The sequence below is a fragment of the Phoca vitulina genome, unplaced genomic scaffold, assembly GCF_004348235.1.
Source record: "Phoca vitulina isolate PV1807 unplaced genomic scaffold, GSC_HSeal_1.0 scaffold7, whole genome shotgun sequence".
Classification (NCBI taxonomy): domain Eukaryota; kingdom Metazoa; phylum Chordata; class Mammalia; order Carnivora; family Phocidae; genus Phoca; species Phoca vitulina.
In genome coordinates, this window is record NW_022589710.1 from 1,701,113 (window position 1) to 1,723,699 (window position 22,587).

The window sequence follows — 22,587 nt, forward strand, 5'->3', positions numbered from 1 at the left end:
AGCCCCCTTTTCAGTCTTCTTTTACGGCCTTAGGAGCCCCTTGTCTTCTTAAATTCAAAGGTTCAAGAAGACAAGTAGTCGGAGCTCAGAACTTTGGCCATGTAGTCTCATGGCCACTGCTGGCACAAGAAGGGTGTTGGGAGGGAGAACATGGGAAAGATACAGCTGAGAAGAAACATAGAAGGTGGTTGTCCTCAATCCTTACTGTGCATAGGAGTCCACCACTTAGCGAGCTTGTTAAAACACACTTTTTGGCCTCTGCTCCGGGGATTCTGGCTCGTGAGGTCTATGCTGGTGCCCAGAAATCTGTATTATTAACATCTCAGATGATTCTAATGTAAGTGTCTAGAGACTACGCTTGAAGAACCCTGGGGTAAGGGAACAGTTTCAGTCAAACCAAAACCAAATCCTCCAAGTCACCCAAAGGAAAATTTCCACATAGAAGAGAACTATACAAAGGGTATTGATTCTGTGTCTCTGAGCATCACCTTCCCCTGCAGTTTCCTCTCTCTGGTGAGGGACCCCTGTCCCTGTGGATGGCACCCAATTGGTGCAGCTCCACAAACCTGAAACCTGGGGGTTCTCCTATTACTGCTTCTCTCCACCCTCCACCCAGCCACACCCATCCCTCCCCAAGTCCTGTGAACTTTATCTCCTAGATATTCCTCCAAGCTTTCCACTTCTGTCTCCACACCACCGCTCTGGCCCAAACTACCATCTCCAGCATCAATGACTACAACTGCCTTCCAATCTGTGTCTGCATCCACTCCAACCCTGCTCCAATCTAGTCTTGACACTACAGGTGGAGTAATCTGTTCAAAACACAATCTGGTCACGTCATCTCCAATTCCTTAAAGCTTTCCAAGGCTTCCCACTGCCCTAGGGCAGACAAAAATCCTTAATCTGGCCTATGAGGCCCCACAGGCATGGGTGGCCCTGTGCCCCTCAACTCCACCTCCTCCACTCTGCCCTTTGCTCTCTCTGCCTTAGCCACATCATCTTTGTCTTGTTTACTCTTCCACACTCCCTTCCACCACAGGATCTTTGCACAGGCTATTCCTTTTGTCTGCAGTGATCTCCCTTCCCTCTCTGCCTAGATATCCTCCAGGGTCACCTATTTAAGGGAAAGCTTTCCTAACCACCACCACCGGGCCAGGTCAATGCCTTTACTGTATACTTCAGAGCTATTTATTTTATTTCATGCAGTTATTCTGTTTCTTTCTCAGACTGCAAGCTCCATAGGGTAAGAACTAGGTTGTCCTGTGCTCTGACACTTAGTCCACTGCTTGGCACACATCATTGACTATTTGTTAAATGGGTGAAGGAATGGGTCCATTAGCCACTGCCATGTCTGGACCCTGCCAGTCAGAGTTGCCTGTAAAATTCTGGTTCACCTGTGGGCAAAAATTCCCTTTCCAGAAAGAACCTTAGAATAGCTGAAGGTGGCCATTATTTTAAAAAATAACTTTATTTAAAATAAAGTACAACCACTGTAGTCTTATCCATAAATCTGGGAAACATTTATAAGTCACATCTTATAAATTTTTGTTTTTATATTTGTAATTAACTCCATCTGGCTTATTATCAGGAAAATAAAATCTTCCTTTTGATATTTTTGCTTCTTCCAGAATTTTCCAAGCACTCCGTCCAAAAGGGCCAGCCTTTCAGCTTCCATACTTATTTGGGGAGAACTTTGCTCTCCACAGGGTCTGTCATACTTCTTTCACCCATTCAGTGTCCTCTTAGAAAATCAGCCACAGAGGGATGCCTGGGTGGCTCAGTTGGTTAAGCCTCTGCCTTCGGCTCAGGTCAGGATCCTGTGGGCTCTCTGCTCAGTGGGGAGCCTGCTTCTCCCTCTGCCTGCTCTGCCTGCCGCTTCCCCTGCTTGTGCTCTCTCTCTCTCTCTAATAAATCAATAAATAAATACAGTCTTTAAAGAAAGAAAATCAGCCACAGAGGTTGGTACCTGAGGTCTCAGGCTTCAACACCCAGGTCCAGACTTTGCTCCCTGGGCCAAGGGGCTGCAGGAGCTTCGAGCATTAGCCACAGGCTTTGCCAAATCAAACCCACTCAGCTGGGGTGCAGGGACTCTCAGCCTACGATGGTCCTCTGAGCCTACGATGGTCCCCTTCCCTGCTGTTAGGCCTCAGTTGAAGCTACCACAGTCTACACGAATGTTCCCAATTTTAAATCTTGGGGCAGAAGGAATTAAAGGGAATACTGGTTCTTTACCCTCAGGAAACCCTGGGCTACCAATGCAAAGAGTCCACCTCCTCCCTAGTGTTCAACTTTGTATACCAGGTGTCCCAGGAGAAACAAAACAGGTCACCAAGACTCTCAGACAATGACTGCTTCATCAGTCCAGGGGCACCAGCTCAGAGGGCAAGCCTAGTGGATTTCCTAAAACCAAGACTAAGAATACCTTCTTTTTACTAAAAAAAAAGGGGGGGTGTTGCCTGGGTGGCTCAGTTGGTTGAGTGTTCAACTTTTTTTTTTAAGATTTTATTTATTTATTTGAGAGAGAGAGAGAGAGAACGAGCGGGGGGAGGGACAGAGGCAGAGGGAGAAGCAGACTCCCTGCTGAGCAGAGGGCCCGACAGGGGGCTCCATCCCAGGAGCCCGGGATCATGACCTGAACCAAAGGCAGACGCTTAACAAACTGAGCCACCCAGGCGCCCCAAGTGTGTGTTTGACTCTTGATTTTGGCTCAGGTCATGATCTCGGGGTCGTGGGATGGAGCCCTGCATCAGGTTTCAGGCTCAGCATGGATTCTGCTTATCTCTCTTCCTCCCTCTCTGCCCCTCCCCTTGCAAGATTAATTAATTAATTAATTAATTAATTAAATCTGTTTTTAAAAACCACTTTGTAATATAAAGGATGATGTCAAGGAAATAACCACATACATAAATATAAACAGGCATAAAATTGGTTTCCCTGGTATAGTTTTCTGAGGTACAGTCCCAGTAGGAGTCTGCACTGATAGTTATTAGCTCCCCAGGTGCCCATTTATCTATCTTTCCTAGAGCTGGTCTAGTCATCCATCATGCCTTCTTCCCACAAATGCTCCAAAACACAATCCTCCACTGCTCCCCCCGGCTCCCAGACTCCCCGTCACAATCCAACGTAGCTCATTGTCCATTCAACAGATACTTATGGAGCACCTGCTGCATGTCACCGACTGTGAATCAGCCCTAAGTAAGGTGGGGGGGGGGGCGGTCTCTGTCCTCAGGGGCTTACATTCTAGTCGAGGGGAACTAGAGGCCCGAGGCCAGAGCACAGTAGCCGTGACACCAGGGATTCTAACGCTCACCTCCACAGAATTAAAGGAGATGCCCCTCTCGAGCCCCCAGCCGGAACTTAACCCATAGTGGGAGCTCCATATATATTTGTTTCTTTCCCTCCAGCTGTTTGGAGAACAGCATTGCCTTCCTGTTTTTTGTGTTTCTGTTTTTCTTTTTGAGGATTTCAAGCATTTTGGAGCTCTAATAAACACAGGGGACCAGGGTAAAATGAAAAATGTGAAGCAAGTTACAAAGTTGTTAGAAATCTTAAGCTCTCACATTTTCTCCCAGGTGTTCAATTAAAAAAAGATACTGTTGTGTTGCTGCTCCATCTTTCTGGAAACTAATGAACAAAATGTATCAACCACCTTAAATATGCTCAATCCCTTTTCCCCAATAATTCTCACTCTAGGGGGTTTTCAGAGAAATAAGAAACAAGCACAAAGATATATGTGCTTGTATAAGGATATTTATGCATGTAATGGCAGAACATTGCAAAGACTTAAACTTCCAGGAAGAAAGGATTAATCAATTAAATCATGTCCTTCTATGGGACTGAATTTGTTCATCTGTTATTAAAAATGGGAAAATTTTAAAAATAAAATAAAATAAATAAAAACATAGGGAAACCACTGGAGTTTGCTCCATAAATTCAAGGAACAATTAAAAGTCACATCTTGCAAGCCGTTGCCTCTAAATCGTAAGGAGCAAACATCTCTTGCGCCGCTTGGTGCTAGGCCCTGTTCTGGGTCCTGGGACTGGGATGTGAACAAGACATAGAAGGTTTCAGTTCTTCCAGAACTCACATTTCAGAGAAAAGAGACAGAATTTAATAAGCAGGAAAACACCCCAATGTCAAACAATGAGTGCTAGGCAGGACATGAAATAAAATGGGATGATAGGCTAAAGAGACCAGGGGGCAGGAAAACAAATCAGATGGGGGGCCAGCGAAGAGTTCCCTGAGGAGGTGGTCTGTGAGCTGAGACTTGAATAACGGGGTGGGGCTGGCCTTGCAAGCTGGGGGCAGTACTCCTCCAGAAGGAAAAGCAGGGGCCGGGCCATAGAAGGTTTTGAGCAGAGGGCTGACTGGATTAGATTTACCCAGCCATCCCGGCTGCTGTGTGCAGAACAGAGGACCAGAGGGCAAGAGCGGAAGTGGGGGAAATGATCAAGAGGCTGGGGAACAATCCAGATGAGAGCTGAAGGCAGCTCTGGAGCCTGGGAAAGGAAGAGGGGATGAGGAGCAGTCAGATGCTGGACAGCTCTGTATGGGAGACAGACCATCAAGATTCGCGGACAGACTGGATGTGGGACGTGAGAGAAGGAAAGAAGCCAAGAATGACTCCAAAATTTGGGGCCCACGAAACTTGGAAAGATGGAGTTGCCATTTGCTGACAGAGGGGAGGCCATGGGAGGATTGGCTACAGGAGGTCCGCAGTTCAAGCTCAGACACATACTACGTGGGAAGTCTATGAGATATCCAGTAGACGCGCTGAGAAAGCAGGAGAGAAGCAAGTTTGAAGTTCAAGGGGGCCCAGTAGTCCTTACAACCACGGCACCGGCAGGGCTCACCGAGGCAGAGTGTAGCTGGCTGGAGGAGCACCTGGGTGGGGGCCTGAGTCACTCCAACACCCCAAGGCTGAGTGGGGGCCGCAGGAGGACCAGGAGATGGCCTGGAAGCCAAGACTACTGTCCAGGGTAAACACGATGTTTGGGGAGAATATTTAATGCTGTGGGAAAATGTGCACCCCAGTTACAGGGGGACGGGGACAGCATACGAAACACGACCTTAATAGCTATTTTCAGTACCTGGTTGTGGTTGAGGTTTCTTGGTTCCTTCTTTACAATCTTCTGTATTCTCTCAATTCTCCACGTTGAACATGTATTACTTTAGTAAAAATTCTTAGACGAGGACATTTGAAAATAAACACTGGAAAGTGGTTTTTGCCACTCAGGGAGAACTCCAGCCTATTTCTACCTCAAACATGTGCCTACAAAAGGCAGTTCAGATGCTTCTGCCCCACTGTAGCTGCCAGGGAAGGGAGGCAGTCCAACCCCACTCCAGCGGGCTTCCGAAGGGTTTTGGTCAGTAGACGTACCCTGGGGTCGGGGGGAGACGGGTCAAACGCTCAAGCTTCTCCAGACGCTAAGCAGGCCCTATCTCAAGAGCTGCTGAACTGGCACCGCTGCTGACCCCCAGCCAGCCTTCTCAGAACAAGGGGCGCCCGAAACGCCACATGCATCCCCGGGACAGGCTGTGAGTCCACACTCCCTGGCCTGGCACGAACTGACAAATGTACAGAACGGTTTCATGAAAAACAGTTCATTAAAAAACAGTTTATTAGCATTTGTGCTGCCCTGTGCAAGTGAAGCTTGGCTCCCTGCCCAGATGCCCTGGCCTCCCCACCTGAGCCTCTGGGGAGCAGCTCTGCAGTAGGCCCCTGGCTTGAGGCAATGTCCTTGCTCATCTGACTCCAGTCCCATTGCTCCTGGCCAGGGGCTAAGCCCCACCTCGAGATGCCATAGGGATGGTCTCCCCTGAGTGACTGTCGCCTCCAGCGTCTGAGAAGAAGCCCCCGCCCCCAGGGGCCGGAGCCACGTCCACCTGGATGACACCATGCACCTGGGAGAGCTGTGGGCTGTCCAAGCTGGCGATGAGCTGGCGGGGGCCTGGTCGCACAGGCACGAACTTCTGGTGCAATGTCACTGTCTCGTTGCCGCCAATGTCCCTGTGGGCAGAGACAGAGTCATGGGCCGTGGGTGGAGTCAGGAGGAAGGACTGATGGGGCAGCCAGGAAGGAAGGAGAAGGAGGCAGAGCGCTTCAGGCATTTCTGGGCTCAGCTGCAACCCCCATACCCATGGCCAGGATAAAGCCTGAGCCCCAAGGCCTCCTGGGCCTTTGCCTCCGCATAGTCAGGTCAGCGCCACCCTCCCAGCTGCCTGAGCTGGGAATCTTCCAGTTGTCCCAGGAGTCCTCCCTCCCCACTCCCACAAACACCTGGACAGAGACGGCTGCCTTGTCTCTCCCACCTCTCCATCACCAGTGCTCCTGCCCGAACCACACCATCTATACCTATCCCACCTGGGATTTCCGGGACTGAGGAAACTTCAAAACAAGACTTTGGGGGTGCCTGGGTGGCTCAGTCGGTTAAGGTCTGTCTTTGGCTGAGGTCATGTTCCCAGGGTCCTGGGATCAAGCCCTGCATCTTGCATCGGCTCCCTGTTCAGCCGGGAGTCAGCTTCTCCCTCTCCCTCTGCCCCTCCCCCTGCTTGTGTGCGTGCTCTCTCTCTCTCTCAAATAAATAAAATCTTAAAAAAAAAACAAAAAACAAGATGGGGCGCCTGGGTGGCTCAGATGTTAAGTGTCTGCCTTCGGCTCAGGTCATGGTCTCAGGGTCCTGGGATCGAGCCCCGCATCAGGCTCCCTGCTCAGCGGGAAGCCTGCTTCTCCCTCTCCCACTGCCTGCTGCTTCCCCTGCTTGTACACACTCTCTCTCTGTCAAAAATAAAATAGGGCGCCTGGGTGGCTCAGTCGTTAAGCGTCTGCCTTCGGCTCAGGTCATGATCCCGGGGTCCTGGGATCGAGCCCCACATCGGGCTCCCTGCTCGGCGGGAAGCCTGCTTCTCCCTCTCCCACTCCCCCTGCTTGTGTTCCCACTCTCGCTGTGTCTCTCTCTGTCAAATAAATAAATAAAATCTTTAAAAAAACAAACAAACCAAGAGACTTTGGGGCTCAACACAGTATTGCCAAATAATTTCAGTTTTGCCAAGAAAAAAAGTGGAAGAAAATTAATTATCCTCTGCCATGATCATCTTTCCAAACAGGAAGGAGCATTTTAAATACCCCCAAACATTGGAAGGATGTTATCTCAGAGAAAAAGGAAAGTTCTTCCCAAGAACAGACAACTGGCATCTTTAAAGTGACACTTTGTGTGTGTGTGTGTGTGTGTGAGAGAGAGAGAGAGAGACATACATACACGTGTTCGTGTGCACACACATACTAGTGTCTTCATTTTCTCCCTTCCTCACAGATATCTGGAAATTTAGTCCCAGACCATCCCTCTGGGAGTCACAGTTTCACCAGCCTTCTAACTGGCCTCCTTGCCTCCTAGGTCCTATCTCATTTTTCCACTCTAGTCTCTAGTCACTCGGAGGTGAGCTGAACCCTTTGAGGGCTGGGCTTCCTCGGTGCTATGAGACTGCAGCTCCCTAACCCGACACACAGCCTCCCTCTGACTCAGCCCTGCCTGCATGGCCTCATCAGCCCCCACCACTCCTCCTGCCCACCAGCCCTGACAGCCACTTCCTTCCCGTCCCTGAACTCACTCTGTTTTCACGCTCTGCTCCTGGGCTGGCTCCAGGCCCTGCTCACACCACCCCCTCAGTGAGGGCTCCCTTGAGCACCTCCTGCCCTCAGGGAAATGAGCCTTGTCCTGCTCTGAGCTCCCGCAGCAGCCTGTGTGTATGCTTTACACACTGACCACGACCGCATCTCCATCCCCCTCGCTTGTGCCTCTTAGCATCTGTCCTCTCCTGCCTCTGCCTGAACCCTTGCCTCTGGCCCCCTAGTCAACCCAAGCCTGCCCTGGGGATCTTCTTTTCTCTGGAGCCCGACTGTGCAGACAACTCAGTCCTCCAAGGGAATGAGCCAACACCCCAACTTCGAAGATGAGCTCTCCTTGGGACTAAACATTTAGTTAGCTTGGAGCCTGATTCCAAAGGGCTTCCCTGGACCAATTTGTACTCTTTCTTCTATCGCTGTGAGCTGTGTGGTTTAAGATAAGTTACTAAACTCTGATTCTTACCTTCTGGTCTGTAAAATGGGAGTGAATGCAAAATGAGGGGGTGGGATCAGACAGTCTTGTAGGTGCCTCTAAGCTCCATGAAGGAGGGAAGAAGTGGAAGGTGGGGACATATATATATGGTCTACCTGTTAAGTTATGGACCTAATTTCTAGACTTCTAATGAAAATATATAACTAGACATTAAGTCTACAACATAACAGATAGGCTATACTGTGGCTAGTTACAAATTTGTATTTTTAACTTCTGCCCACTTTTCCATAGATACAAGCTTCAAGTTGTTTAGGCTCAGACCAGACTTCAAAGCTCTAGGGGCGCCTCAGTGGCTCAGTTGGTTAAGCGTCTGCCTTCGGTTCAGGTCATGATCCCAGGGTCCTGGGATCGAGCCAGTGGGCAGCCTGCTTCTCCCTCTCCCTCTCCCCCTGCTTGTGCTCTCTCTCTCTCTGTGTCAAATAAATAAATATTTTTTTAAAAACCTTCTACTTAATTCATACTAGTACTATTTCAGAATATAGCCTTTATTTGTAACCTTATTTCCAAGAGAGGCTCCTTTCCAGCTTCCAGCTAGCAATGTCAAGATCTCTCCCAGCCCCGGCCTTCGTGTCAGCCGCCACCTTGCCACACCCACGCCTGCCTGTTCAAGTGCAGCACATCAGCTGCTACCGCTGGAATGTGCCTGAAACCCAGTGCAGGGAATGAAACCAACTCTCTGACAAGGACACCAGAAATTAGACATCCAAATGAGCACTGTCCTGCAATTACGTACTTGTTCAACCGTGTTGCCAAGGCTTGAAACATTTTTTAAAACTCGTCTCAGATTTCTCTTCAGAGCCACTGAAAACCACCAGCACATCAAGTGTGCCCAGTCTAGTCCCTCTCGCTGTCCCTCTCCCCACCCCCCGCCCCCCACAGACACCCTGTTCCTCCTTTACAGCCAAGCTTCATTCCTGTTGGAAAAGGGCATCCCCACCCATCTTGTTCATCTGCCTTATTAATTAGTCTTAGCTCTAAATGGCCTCGGGCTGTTTCTCCAAAGTCAAATCGGCCCCAGAAGGCCACCCTAAGGACATTCTAAAGACTATGATTCAGGCTGTGGGGGAAATTCCCCAGAAGGGTTTGGAACAGACTTCCAGCCTCCCTTGGTGACTGGTTTGGTGGTGACAACAAGCCATTTGGAGGAGTAAGTCTGGAATGTTTATTAAGTGGCCAGTCACCCCGCTGGGTGGCACACCTTATGCTTAATGGGGTTTCCATCCCACAGCCTTTGATGTACCAATGAGAGCAAAGTAACACCCGTCTTGGAATCTAATATATCTGAACCACCAACCCAGGGACTTCCCACTTGGAGTTCTCAATTGCTCTGTAGACCCCAGACTGGGCTTGAAGTAGCAAGGAGCCACAGAATGTCCAAGGAGGACCTGCCTTGAGAAACCATCATCCAACCCTCTCATTTACTGGAGGGAAGACTGGGGCCTTTAAAGGCAGGGCTGGGGGGAGGCTCATATAAGCCCCACAGCTAAAGATAGGGGCTGGATCTCCCTATGCTCAGCACAGGAGTCACCTCTTTACTTCTAGGCGGGGGCAAGAACCTAAGGTCTGGTGGAGGTGCTGAGGGGAGTCCAGCTCTGGGGAACCTCTCTCCATCATCTGTAGGTGAGAGATGCCTATAGGGTGAGCTACCTGGGAGCCCCAAGCTGCACTCTCTAAGGTGACAGAGACCCACGTAGGGTGAAATGGGGAAAAGCACTCCTTTGTGGCATATCACATCATCCATGGTCAAGGCTGGGGCAAAGATCAGGATAGCAACTATTCAGCTTCGGCCTGTTGGCAAAAGTGGCAGCCACCAGCTGGCAGAGCCTGCTCTGTGTCAGGGCAAGGGATGCACAGGGTGGGCAGGGACCCCCTGCATCCCCCACCCAGCTCCCCCACAGGGGCCACCCCTTTCCCTCAGGCACTCTTTGTCAAAAGAGGAAAACACCTGCCCCTGTCCCCGGAAGTCTGATCTTAAAGGTCAGCCTCTGGCCTTCTCTGCTTTCCCTCTGTGCTGTTCCGGGGAGGGAGACAGCAGCACGTGTGTCTATGTCAGAGAGGACAGCAGAGGCCCAGGGACACAGGCACTCGGTGTCCCCTCACTGGGTGCGGAGCCTCGCCTGGCCCGGGGTGAGGGCCAAGGGGGCTGGTGGAGGGCCTGAAGCACAGGGCCCTCGCCTTGAGAACTGCAGCTCAGCCCTCATGACGCAAAGAAAGCAACAGCCTTGAGAGCCTGTGTGTCAGGTGCGCCCAGGTGGGAAGAGCTCAGTCTGCCCCTTATGGAGTGGCTGCCAGCTTCCCTATCGTCAAGTGGGGGTGATGGTGGCCACAATCAAAATAAGAACGATCGGGGCACCTGGGTGGCTCAGTCATTAAGCATCTGCCTTTGGCTCAGGTCATGGTCCCAGGGTCCTGGGATCGAGCCCCGCATCGGGCTCCCTGCGCAGCAGGAAGCCTACTTCTCCCTCTCCCACTCCCCCTGCTTGTGTTCCCTCTCCTAATGTGTCCCTTTCTCTTAATGAATAAAATCTTAAAAAAAAAAAAAAAAAAAAGAACGACCAACAGAGGCTCACGTGGGGCCAAAGCCAACACTAAATGCTTTACGTGCATATCTCACCTAGCTCCCTGAACCACCCTCGGAACCGGGATGGTTGTCATCCCTACTTTCCAGGTGAGAAAACAGGCTTAAAGGAGATACGTCAGCTGCTCCAGGCACACAGCCAGTGAGTGTAGGAGCTGGGACCTGAACCTAAGTCTTCAGGATCCCAAAGCTTTGCTTTTAATCATATGATGGTCTCGAATGTACCTTGAAGGGTTTTTGTGGTCTGCGAATGAGATAATGATCCTGAAGTGCCCGGTCGGTTCCTGAGCACTGGGCATGTGTTAATGATGAGTTGCTAATGATTCCTAAGTGAAGTGTTGGCTCCCTAGTGAGACGGCGGGGCCAGACCAGCCCAGCACTAGGCACATGGCAGGTCTTCTTAACTGCTGCTGGCCCTGAACCGAGTCAGGAAGCACTGCTGGCTGGCTCTAGGCTGCTGTATTGGGTCCTGGCTGACCTGTCCTGACCAAGAGAGGAAGCAGTGTGGCACCCAGGGCAGTCTGGGAGGCAGAAAAGGGCAGGGGCGGGGGAGAGGCCAGACTCACCCCACATTAAGGATCTTGGGTCTCTGTAGCCCGGAGCCCTCAAGCCGGAAAACGACGTTGGTGAGGGTGACAGGCAGGGGGTTCTTGAAGACAATCTGTACTTCGCACTCCTGGCCAACCACAGCTGCCCCCAATAACTAGGAAAAGAAGAAGCCCACCTCCACATCAGAGACCCCGGCCAGATACAGCGGAACCATACACTCCACCAGAGGGAAAACTCCTTCTGCATCAAAATCTCCCCAAGTCCCACATTTCCACCCTTGAGAGACAAAGGGCTCCGCAAAAGCCAGAGAAGAAACTCCAACCCACTCCCCAACTGAAGATTCTGCAGAACCAGGAATATGAGATCTGACTTTACAGATGAGGACACGGAGGCCCAAGAGCCCAAAGCCAGTATCCGACCCCCTTCTCCTGGAACTGCTCGCCAGGCCAGCCCTCTCCCAGTTTCACGCCCTTGCCCCTTGCCCTCTGACTTCCCTCAGCCCCCGCTCATCCCTCCTGCCCAGCAAGCCGCACTCACTGTGAGGGAAAGGTCTGGGGTGCGCAGACGGAAGGTATGCTGCTTGGCCAGCACCTGCCCGCTCTCCTTGACGTGGCCTGAGACGTTGAGCAGCATGGACCCCTGGTCTACGAGGTGGGGCCGGTATTCCTCGTAGGCCACAGGCATGGACACGCGGTCCGCTGCGGAGAAGAGGCAAGGTGTCGCCAGGGCCCGCTTACCCAGACACGGCCTCCGGAGGGGGGTCTCTGGGCCCACAGCCGCAGGGTGCCTGGCCGTCCGTGGGGCAGGGCTGGGGAAGGAGCACTTACTGGCCCCTGGAGCTAGCACCACTTCCTTCTTGCTCTCCTTGAAGACAGGCCCCGTGACCCCGGTGTAGAAGGTGACCGAGAGGTAGAGGTGCAGCTTCACGGTGCGGGGGCTGCCGCCGCGATTGCTCAGCACCACACAGACCGCCAGGTCCTGCCCCATCACTGCATCCTGGGCCTCCACCTGCACGGCCACATCCTCCGCCACGTCGCGGCTGGAGTACACGTTGGGTTTGCTACCGTGTGCGGCTGCTGTCTCCACTGCCTTCCGCTCTGCGTCTGAGCCTGGGGGTTGAGGGTCAGGGGTGAGGTTATGGCTGCTGCCGGAGTGCGCAAGCGCTCAGCGGGAACCCCGGACGTGGGCCAGAGCCGACCAGGTTGGAGGAATGCTACCTTCTGGGTGTTTATAGATGTGGGTGACATCATCCCGCATGTTGGATCCAATGGCCTTTGTGATGATGAGCGTGCCAATGGCCTTCTCTTCCACATACACGATCTTGAAGCTGCCATCGTCCTGTCGCTGCCAGTAAACTTTGTCACTGTTGACCTGTGGGGGGTGGGTGTGAGCCAGGAATGAGCAAGCCTGAGGGTCTGAGGGCAGGCCTGACCCCCAGATGCAGGGAGGGCTGGATCCAAAGGTCGGGAACTTCCTGGCACAGCCAAACTGGGAGACTTTCCAAGCTGAGCCAGATGAAGGCCGAGAGCAGAGAAGAAGCTGGGCAGCTCCTTGCAGTACATTTTGGCATTAATAACAGTAATCTCTCATGCTTATTCGCTGACTTTACGACTTCTAAAGCAGTTTCACACCCATTATTTCTTTTGATCCTGAGCACAGGAAGCTCAGCAGCCATTATTATCCCCCTTTTACAGTGGAGGGAATCTAGACTCTAGGATGAATGACTTGCCCAAGGTCACACAGCTAGTCAGTCAGCGCGGAAGTCAGGACCAGAGAACCCAGGCCTGACTCCAGTGCTCTCGTCCCACCAGACTGCCCGAGAAGGCGCCTGGAGCACAGCCCTCACCTCGGCAAAAATGAAGGGCGTGTCATACTTCATGTAGACCAGGCCATTCTTGATGGACTCCACAGAGCAGGGGCCACAGCAGAAGATGCCTAGGGGAGCAGGACAGAGGTCAAAGGAGGCTGAGGGGACCCTCTGATCCTGGGGAGAGGCCCACCCATCCAGGCCCAGTGCCCAATGCCTCAGGGTCAGCTGCCACCTGGGGCAACCCATGGAAGGAACACAAAGAAGAGCTCAGTTCCATTTGGCCTCAGTCAACCAGGGTGGGTCCAAAAGTGGGACAAGCCTGCCCTGATAACCAAATCACTGGCACATCCTTCCTCCACTAGCCGAAGCTGGACTGGGCTATCTGTGACCCCCCGAGGTCAGGACTTCCGTTCTGCATCAGGACAAACCCAGAGCCCATGGTGGCTCTGCCTGTTGGCTGGGAAAAGAGCCACCCTTCCAGAAAGATCCAGAACAAACCCTCAGCTCTATAGCCTGCAGTGTGTCCTCTCTGTGGGGAGGTGGGAGGGGAGCTGGTGGGAAATAGAGTCTGTTCTCAGCGTGCTCAGGAGTTTTCTGGAGATGGGCTGACAAGGAAGAGGCTTGGCAAGAGAGGACACAAAATACGAAGTGAGGGCCATCCAACAGAAAAGAATCTTAGAGGGGTGCCTGGGTGGCTCGGTCAGTTAAGCATCTGCCTTTGGCTCAGGTCATGATCTCAGGGTCCTGGGATGGAGCCCCACGTCGGGCTCCCTGCTCAGCATGGAATCTGTTTCTCCCTCTCCCTCTGCTGCTCCCCCTGCTTATGCTTTCTCTTCTCTCTCTCTCAAATAAATAAAATCTTAAAAAATAAAGAAACAAAGAAACAAAGAAAAGAATCTTAGAAAACACCAGCACTATGCTTTCCTCTTCCAAATGGGGAAATAGGCCCAGGGAGGCCAAACAGATGTCAGGGTCTGACAAGACAATCAGATAAGTGAACGGAAGGAGCGGATATTTACAAAATAGCTGCTATGTTCCAGGCATGCTGCTAATCTCTCTAATGAATGACCTCATTTAATTCCCCCAACAACCCTATCTGGCATATATTATCCCCAAATTACAGACAACACCAAAGTGCAAAGGTGCAAGCAACTTGCCCAAGATGACATTATCTAAGAAGTGATCAAGCTGGATCAAGCCTGGGTCTGGCTGGCCTCAGAACCCTGTGAGCTACGCACCCCACCGCTCCCCAGAGTGGGGACAGGAGCTCAGATCTCCCAGGCTCCTGGGCCAGGCTGTTCCAGCATGGCAGGCATCACTGGGTTGCACAAGTCAGGGAGCACCATTCGAAGGGATGACTGAGAGGGAGTGGTTTGCCCAGAGAGGAGGAATGTAGGCTAGGCAAGAGCCATCTGACCTGGGGTGAGGAGGGGAGAGGTGCGGAAGAAGGCAGCAGGAGGGGCAGGCCCGGTTGCCTGGCGCTGGAATGTGAAGGTGGGAAGGGAGGCTGTTTGAGAACAGAGTGTGCAGCAGGTCCAGTTTGGGCAGAAACGTGTGTGCTGGGGAAAAGGAAATCAGTAGATGGTATCAGCAGTGGTCTCGGAGGGCTGGGTTATGGGGGTTATTTTCTTCTTCGAACCTATCTGAACCCTGCTTTTATTCTGTACCATACATACAACTCAAAATGAGCAACGGAACAGACAAGAGGGGAACTTGGTGAGTGAGAATGTGTGAAGGGAGGGAGTCAGGAACGGGAGAGGCTCGGCCCTGTGCCCTAGAGAAAGTCGCTCCACCTCTCTGGGCCACCACTGCCATGTGTCCCACAAGGGCTTGCGGTGGTCCCCAGCCCAGCTGATCTTCAGCATCACCAGAGGAACTTTCAAACTTTCAAACATATAGATTCTTAGCATCAATCTATCCCTGGGATGTCTGATGTGTCAGGTCTGGGGCAGGACCTAGACATTTACTCAAAACAAAACAAAAACGTCCAGAGAGAGAACTAGGGAACTTTTACATTTTAAGTTATTCAATTCTATACTTTCCCCCCTTCCAGGCATGTACTACTTACTATAATGGCCTTTTTAACTTTAAATACATATATAAATAAAAGGGCCCTTCAATTAATTATCTCCACAATGTGTGAGTAAAAAGGCAAATGAGAAGAGTGGGTGTGTTAGGGAGGAAAACCTCTCACTGAACTCTCTTCCATCTTTTGACTTTTGAGCCTGAATATATAAATCATATAAATCATAATAAATCATAAACAAAGGAAATCGAGGCTAATAGATAGTTACGCAAAAAGGTGACAATTGACTAAAGGCCGGGCGGTGATTCTGTTGGTAACCCCGTTTGAAGAAACATGGGGGTTAAAGGGCCCGAACCGGCCCTGACACTCGGGGTTTGTTACCCAGGTTGGGAGATGGGGATGGGGCCAAGGTGGGGCACAGGAGCCAGGCAGGGCCCCGCCTCACCGCTGCTGGTCTCCTGGGGTGTGGCGTCCACCACCTGCCACCCACTGAAGCCTGAGGGCAGATCTGGCCTCTTCATCCAGCAGTCGTTCCACACGTGGAAGTTCCTGGATGGACATGGAGGGAGGCCTGGGTCTGAGCAGCCTGCTCAGGGCCTCCCCAGTGTCCCCTCGACGTCCAGGTCTTGGTCATCATCCCTTCGCAGGGATGGGCAGCCCAGCCCCAGCCCCAGCCTCACCAAACAGAATCGTGGTTCAGGTGCTCCAGGGGCTTCATGTTCTCATCAAAGTAGATGTCCATGGTGAGGGATGTGTCTGTGTCGTGTGCTGAGTTGAAGTTGGTGACAGTGCGGGTAGCCAGGCCCAGGCAGCGCAGCACTGCGGAGGAGCCAGCGTTAGGGTTCAGGGCCCAGACTGGGATGCGGTAGGGGGCAAGTGAGGTATCAGGGGAGGAACAGCAGGGGGACAAGGGCCACTGGGGTTGCCAAGCTGGGTCAGGGGTCAGGAGGCCTTAGGGCCAGGGAGCGTTGAGGGTCAGAGGAAGCCAGGCCACCTGCCTGACCTTGGCGCTGCCTGGCCCTTCTCCCTCCTCTCCCCTAGGCCTCTCTAGGTAGTTAACACTAATTAATGATAATTAAGGCCAGCCTACCACCCAGCCCTCCACCTGTCCTTGCACTAGAGCCACAGCTGGGTGGGGCTCTGGTTTCCCTCCCTCTTTCTCGCAGGGCCCAGGCTGCTCCTGTCCCCAGTCCCTCCACTACCTGTGGTGGTCACGCCGGCAAAGACCCAGCACTGGCCATAGGGGACGGAACAGCCAGTGCGTAGGTAGCTGAGTAGGATCTCCACGCTGCCCACCCACGCTGAAGGGTTGGTGCCTCGAGAGTAATCACCAGACCAGTTTCCAGTCAGGACCCCATTGTCATCCAAGGAGTTCACCTGCCCAGGACAGGATGGAGTGGGGTGGAGTGGAGGGAGAGGCTCAGGACCTTCCATGTGGTCCCCAGCCCTGCCCCTGCCCCCCACCCCTTTCCCCTAAATGCCTCAGGATCTAGCCAGCAGCCTGAGCCCTGCCCACCCCTCCCAAAAACATCAGTCCCCCCCACCTCCCCACCCCCCACCCCTGCCGGATCTGACACAGTAATGTGAATCCTGGGTGTGCCAAGCTTTGGGTTTGGCCCTACATTCCACAAGAGCTGGGACTGAAGCCAGGAAGGGTGGGGTGGGGCCAGCCAAGGAGGAAAGAGAGGGAGTGAGACCCCTTCCACAATACCCTTTGCAAGAGCAGGATAGGGCTGAGTTCCTGGAGGAATCAGAAAGGGCAGGAGCGGGGGACAGGGGAGGCAGGAGGCAGACACAGAATAGCACTGAGAGACATGAGGGTGCTCACCATGGCAGAGATGACCCGGGAGACACTGACGGGGTCCCCACGGCCTCCATACGGCATGCCCCGCCGGTCCAGGATGTACAGGCAGGCATCCAGCACCCCATGATCAAACTGGAGGGAGGGAGGGCAGAGGTGACCCCTAGGCCAGCAGCACCTGCTCCCTCACTCCACCCCACCGGCCTCTTGCTCCCCCAAGCGCATGCGGCCCTTGGCCAGCCATACCTGCCCATAGTTCCAGGTCCGCTCACCAATCTGGGCTTCTGTCCCATAGTAAATTCTCCCGGACTCATTAAGCACATACTCCTGTCGCCAATCCTCATGGTCCACATACACGAGGTCCTCTGTGTCCCCAAAACACACATGCCTGGTCCCCTCTAGCCCTCTCCCTGTACCCCCCCCCCCGGGCCATTTCTGCAGGACTACTGTCCACAGAGGAGTGGGGACACCACTAGCCTGACGGCATTTCTCCCGGGAAGGATGGGGGGAGCATGACAGAGATGGTGGGAGGAAGGTGGCTGTAACCAAGGCCGTTCGCTAGCAGAAGCAAGGCTGCGTGTCCTTGGGCTGTTACCGTTCCACGCTGAACCTAGGTCGCCTCACCTGGACAATAGGAGGCTGGCTTCTCCTAGAGCCAGGCACCTAGGCACCTAGCCTCGGATTCTAGGACGAGAAGCTCTGACCGGCCCTCCTTCCTGTCCTTCCGCCCTGCTCCTGACTCCAGCAGGCTCACCTGGGCACCAGGGATTGAAGAGGATGTAGATCTCGTTGTGGGGGTCAAAGGGCAACTGGAACTCGCCAGCCTCGCAGCGTGTGCGGACGGTGAATTGGAATTTGCCGATGATGGCGTTGGGGGAGGTGTGGACCCGGAGGTTCAGATTCTGCCCGCTGGCCTTGGTCACCTGGGCTTTCCAGTCTCCACTGCCCCCCTTGCCCACTGGGATGATCACGTGGGTGCCCTTCCCCACCTCAGGGTTGTTTCCTGGAATAGGGGAAGTAGCAATTAGCTGGTGAGGCCTATCTGAGGGCAGATGGAGCCTTGGACTTCTCCCAGCCCCACCCAGAATATGTATGAGCCAGAGTGTGTGTGTGCCCCTGAGTTGGGCCATCACGTTAGTCTGTGACAGTCTCTGAGAGCAGCTCTGTCCCCACCCGATGTTTGCCCGCATGCCAGGGCAGAGCCCCAGTCCAACATCCCAAACCTGTTCCCCTGACACTGAACTCAGAGGTGGGTAGAAGAGACCAGGCCACCATCACCCTCTGCCTGCCTGACTGTCAGTGCCTGGGCTGGAGGAGCAGAGCTGCCCTGGCTGGGTCCAGATGCCCCGAGCCCATGTGAAAGGGCAGCCCAGATCCCGAAGGCCAACCCTGCCTAGTCCATGGGGCTGCAGCTTCCAGAGCCTAGAGCATCCCTGGTGGCAGTGGTGGGGGTACCTGGGAAATTAGAGGCTGAGGTGGGCAAGGCTAGGCTCTAATCAAAGGGTATGAGGAGTCGCCCGCCCCCGGCAGCAGCATAATCACCAGCCTGGGCAGTCAACGGCCACCAAGCAACGCGGTGAGGGAGGCACCTGCCCTGGGCCATGGGGACAGAGAAACAGAGATAGAGTTGGACAGAGAGGAGAGAGAGCCAGCCACACCCTGGGGAAGGACAACAGACCCACAAAGAAAGACACACAGAGGCAGCCACGGAGAAGCAGCAGCTGAAGCAAGCACCTGAAGAGAAAGTGTTTTGAGACAGATGCCTCTGGAGGCTCAAAGAGGGTGATCTTAGGAAAATGGGACACCAACACCCTCCCTGAAACACCCTCCTATGCTTGCACCTGTCTTATGTGGCAGAGGTGAGGAGTCGGGTGAGGGAGGAGCTTAAAGATGTCCCTCTGACCCTAATACCAGAGCTGGGAGGCCCTGTAGCCAGCACCACTGCCCCCCATTCTAGGACTTTCGCCCTCCCACTGCAGACCCCACTGACCGATAAGCAGCTCCAGGGCGACATGATCGGAGGACTCATAGGGCCGAGAGAAGTGGAGGACCATGTGGAAAGGCTGTCCACGGCGTATGATCAGCTCGTCGTATTCAAACTCATCTGTGTGGTGCTCTCGGCGATTCTGGTCTGACCGTGCACTCAGCAGATCCACACCGGTCACCACCAGCATGCCCTCTGCAAGGCCACAGCTCTGGGTCAGCGAAGCCCTATGGGAAGCCCAGGCCCCCATCCTAGGCCTCCCAGGCCCCAGAGACGTCAGGATGAGTCTCAGGCCCCATTAAGGCCTTGCAGCTGGCAGATAAGGTGGGCAGGAGGGCCTCACCTTGGATGGTGCCATCTCCAGCTGCGTTCACACCGCCAGTCCGGGAGTCGGGCCGGCGGGAATCTGAGGCCCGGGAGTCCGGTCTTCGACCCCTGGAGCCTCGGTCTCCATGGGGCTCCGGGCCCCAGTCACCATCTGTCCCATTTCGGCAGGAGCAGCAGGCACAGCAGCGAGCCCAGAAGGAACGGCCTCCTCGACGAGACCCTCTGTCTGGCTCCGGCTCTGGCTCCGGAGAAGGTGTGGGGGGCGGCTGCCAGGGGTTCCCGCCCCAGCGGCCCACATCCGACCGAGGACCGTCCATCATGCCTGTGTGGAAGAGGCAGGGAGGCTCTGATCACCCACTCAGACCTCCTGTACTTAGACCGCCCCCGCAGCACACACAGAAGCCCTCCATCTGGAGAACTGACTCAGTCCCATCCAGCTGACTGAGATGATCTGACCTTGCCCCAGAGACTCCCCCAGACACAACCCAAAGGGAACCCCCACCAAAGACCCTCCCCAAAGACTCCTCTCAGATTCACCTAGAGAAACTACCCACGTTGCAAAGAAATCTTCTCCCTTTTACCCCCAGTGACATCCACCAAAGCAGATGCCCCACTGAGAAACCTGCCCTCCAGAACCCACCCGGAAAGGAGTGGACTCTTGTCACAGCCTCAGGACCCGGAACACAGACCATCCTTGGGACCTGCTCCTGCCAGTTACTCAGTTTAGAGGTCCATGAGCTGCCTGCCTCTAGGACCCATTCTTAGCAGAGATCCCCCACCCCGTTCCTTAGCAGAGGCTCCTTGCAGAAGACAGGTGGGTGATACGCAGGACTTGGGGTTCTTGGCATTCCCCACGTTGGGTCAGACACCCACATGGAGCTGTGAGAGTGGCAGGGCGCTGCAGGTGCGGGAGCCCGCGGTCCAGAGGCACGGAGCCTCTGCGTCGGGGCAACCGGCCCCGGGGCTGGCAGGCTCAGGCTGGCCCGCGCCCCACGTTGCTAGGGCCCAACCTGGGTCCCCAGGGCTCAGCACCGCAGTCCCCGATGGAGCCTCACCTGGCGGCAGTGTTAGCGACAGCAGCGCTGAGTCCGGCAGCCGGGCTGGGACAGGTCGGGACTGTTGGGATGGAGCGAGTGCAAGGTGTGGGGCGGGTGGGTACGTGGTTTATGAGGGGGGAGGGCGGGGCCAAGCTGCGGAGAAGGGGAAGGCTGATTGCTCCATCCCCCCCCCACCCGAGAGGCCCATCCTCCGGGGGCTGTCTCTGGAGGTAGGGGCAGGAAATGAGACCTGGCCCTGTCCCCTTTCCCCTTTCGAGGAACTGCGGGGTGGGGCCGGGGTCTGTCAGGACTCAAAGCTGAGGTGAAAGTGGAAGGCCTTGGGAGACCGCCCCCACTGAGGGACCCCACTCCAGGCTGATTCCTCCCAGACTGGTGCAGAAGGGGCCCCCTCTCCTGGGCGAGAAACCCCGAGGGCAATGGGATAGGGTGCCCCTTCCACCCATGCCCCTATGCAGGGGACCCTGTTCCCAAGCTCAGGTGGCCTGCCTCTGCTCTCACAGGCCCCCCACTGCCAGGCTCCGGTGCTGCCCTGGCCAGGCTCAGCCCCGTGAAACTGGCCCATGGGCCTGGTCCTGCCCAGGGAGGTCCTAGGATCCTAAGCTGCAGACTGGTGACATCAGCAGCCAGGCCCTCAGACTGGCTCCACCAGCCAACCCCTGACCTGCCGGCTCTACCAGATTCTCTGATTTCCCCCCCACCCAACTGTCCTTCCTTCTTCCTCCAGCTGGGGGAAGCCTCCCTGGCATGAACGAACTGCCCCCAGCTTCCTGTGTCCCTACAAGTTAGAGATTGGGTTGGGGCGGGGGGTGAGGGTCAGGGTCAGGGTAGGAGCAACTTCTTGTTTTCTCCCCCCAGCCTGGGGGCTTGGTGAAGGCTTAGGCCCTGGCTCTGAGGCTCAGGGGAGAACTGAGGCCCTCTCCCTAGACTGCAGAGTACCCCCTTCTCTCATTGAGAGGGGTAGCTGGTCAGCTGGAGTCCAGGATTCTCCAGCCTGGAATTCTTCCCAGAAATCCTGACCAACCGGCTCCAGGCACTTGCCCTGTGTGTGCTTCCCAACTCCACCCTGGGACTGGAAAAACACCGGGGATGCCACTGAGAGAACCCTAAGGCGAAGTGGAGGTCAGGCATCTTTGGGGAAGCTCTCCTGAAAGTTCTTTGGGAACGTTGGGGCCCTTTTCTTGGGGTCTCTTCCTTTTATCCTGTTGTCCTAGCTCTGCCCATGGGCCATCAGAGAGAAGACAGTGAAAACGGGGTTGACAAGACACAAGGAAGCAAACCTGAGAAAAGGCCGAGTTTGGTGATGCATCAGGCAGGGTGGAGCCTCGGGGAGTGGGGACTGAGACTCCAGGACGTGGCAGGGAGCCCTTCACACCCACATTGACCTTTGCTTGCCTGGTTCCAAGCCCCACACCTGGCAGAGGGTCTGTGTCCACCTCCAACACTCTCAGGGGACACATAAGTAAAAATCAAAATTCCAGGCAGGTGTCAGGCAAGACAGCCAAGGGGCTTTGTTGAGGGCTGCCACTAAGAAGCTGGGGGGGGGGGGGGGGGGGGGGGGCAGGGCCCTGAGCACCCGGAAGTGTGTAAGCACTTGTGGGCCCCAGTAGATTCCCAGGGAGCCAGGGTAATGCCTTGTCACACTCTCTCCCTTTTGTTTCCCTTTCCCCGACCTAGCCAGGTTGACTCAGTGCTCTAGCCCCTGAGCCACTCCCTCTCCTCCCCCCAGGAGGCTCAAGTGCCTCAGGGCTTTTAAAGTCAGGACGAGGGGTGTGTGTGTGGGGGGCACCATGGGAGTAGACACCCAGCTCAGTACTTCGGGAGTGGAGGCCAGGCTCTGCCCATCACTCGCTATCAATACGGAAGCAAGAACACGAGTCTGGAATCCCTGACCAAGGTGCAGAGACAGCTGTGGCTCCCCCGTGAGAGCCCAGCAAACGTGGGCACGCCCTAAGAGCAGCTTCCTTGTCAGTACAGTGGGCCTGACCAGCTCATCCCTGAGCACTTGTGAGGGCCAGCTGAGACCTGGTATCGTCAAGGGCTCTTCAACCGCAGGATGCTACTCATGAGGACCGATGCTCGTTACAGAGGGTGGAGCTTGGACACCCTGGTTCCTCCCGGGAACAGCCTTCTCGGCTGTGGTGAATGAGCCAGGGCACGGAGGGCATCTGGAAAGAGCAGGAGTCCTGGGAGAACCTTTTATGAGTCCTTCTAGTTGGAGACTTCCAGCTGCTTTGCAGCCCAGCCCCAAACAGAACCTGAACCCAAACCCGATCCCCGCCCCAGCCCAAACCAGAAGGTGAACTCAGATTTTGCAGATGCTGCCCCAGTACCGAGACT

General features: G+C 54.5%; 1 protein-coding gene across 1 annotated transcript; it reads right to left on the reverse strand.

Moving 5' to 3' along the window:
- Nucleotides 1-5,640: 5,640 nt before the first annotated feature.
- TGM1 (transglutaminase 1) lies at nt 5,641-20,309 on the reverse strand. The gene is made up of 15 exons (XM_032404544.1): nt 20,248-20,309; nt 19,209-19,514; nt 18,872-19,060; nt 17,636-17,884; nt 17,128-17,246; nt 16,909-17,016; nt 16,283-16,457; nt 15,761-15,899; nt 15,526-15,629; nt 13,091-13,179; nt 12,462-12,615; nt 12,072-12,353; nt 11,782-11,942; nt 11,262-11,398; nt 5,641-6,010 (listed from the first exon to the last, which is right to left on the reverse strand). Exons 2-15 carry the CDS (start codon nt 19,510-19,512, stop codon nt 5,782-5,784), a joined length of 2,439 nt encoding a protein of 812 aa, XP_032260435.1. The 5' UTR covers nt 19,513-19,514; nt 20,248-20,309; the 3' UTR covers nt 5,641-5,781.
- Nucleotides 20,310-22,587: the final 2,278 nt, after the last annotated feature.

Excerpts from the sequence above, each read along its gene's own strand:
- TGM1 (XM_032404544.1), bottom strand. The coding sequence starts at position 19,512 with ATGATGGACGGTCCTCGGTCGGATGTGGGCCGCTGGGGCGGGAACCCC. Across the intron at positions 17,885-18,871 it reads CGCCCTGGAGCTGCTTATCG|GAAACAACCCTGAGGTGGGG; the intron begins GTCAGTGGGGTC and ends CCCCTATTCCAG. Across the intron at positions 6,011-11,261 it reads CCCAAGATCCTTAATGTGGG|GGACATTGGCGGCAACGAGA; the intron begins GTGAGTCTGGCC and ends CTCTGCCCACAG.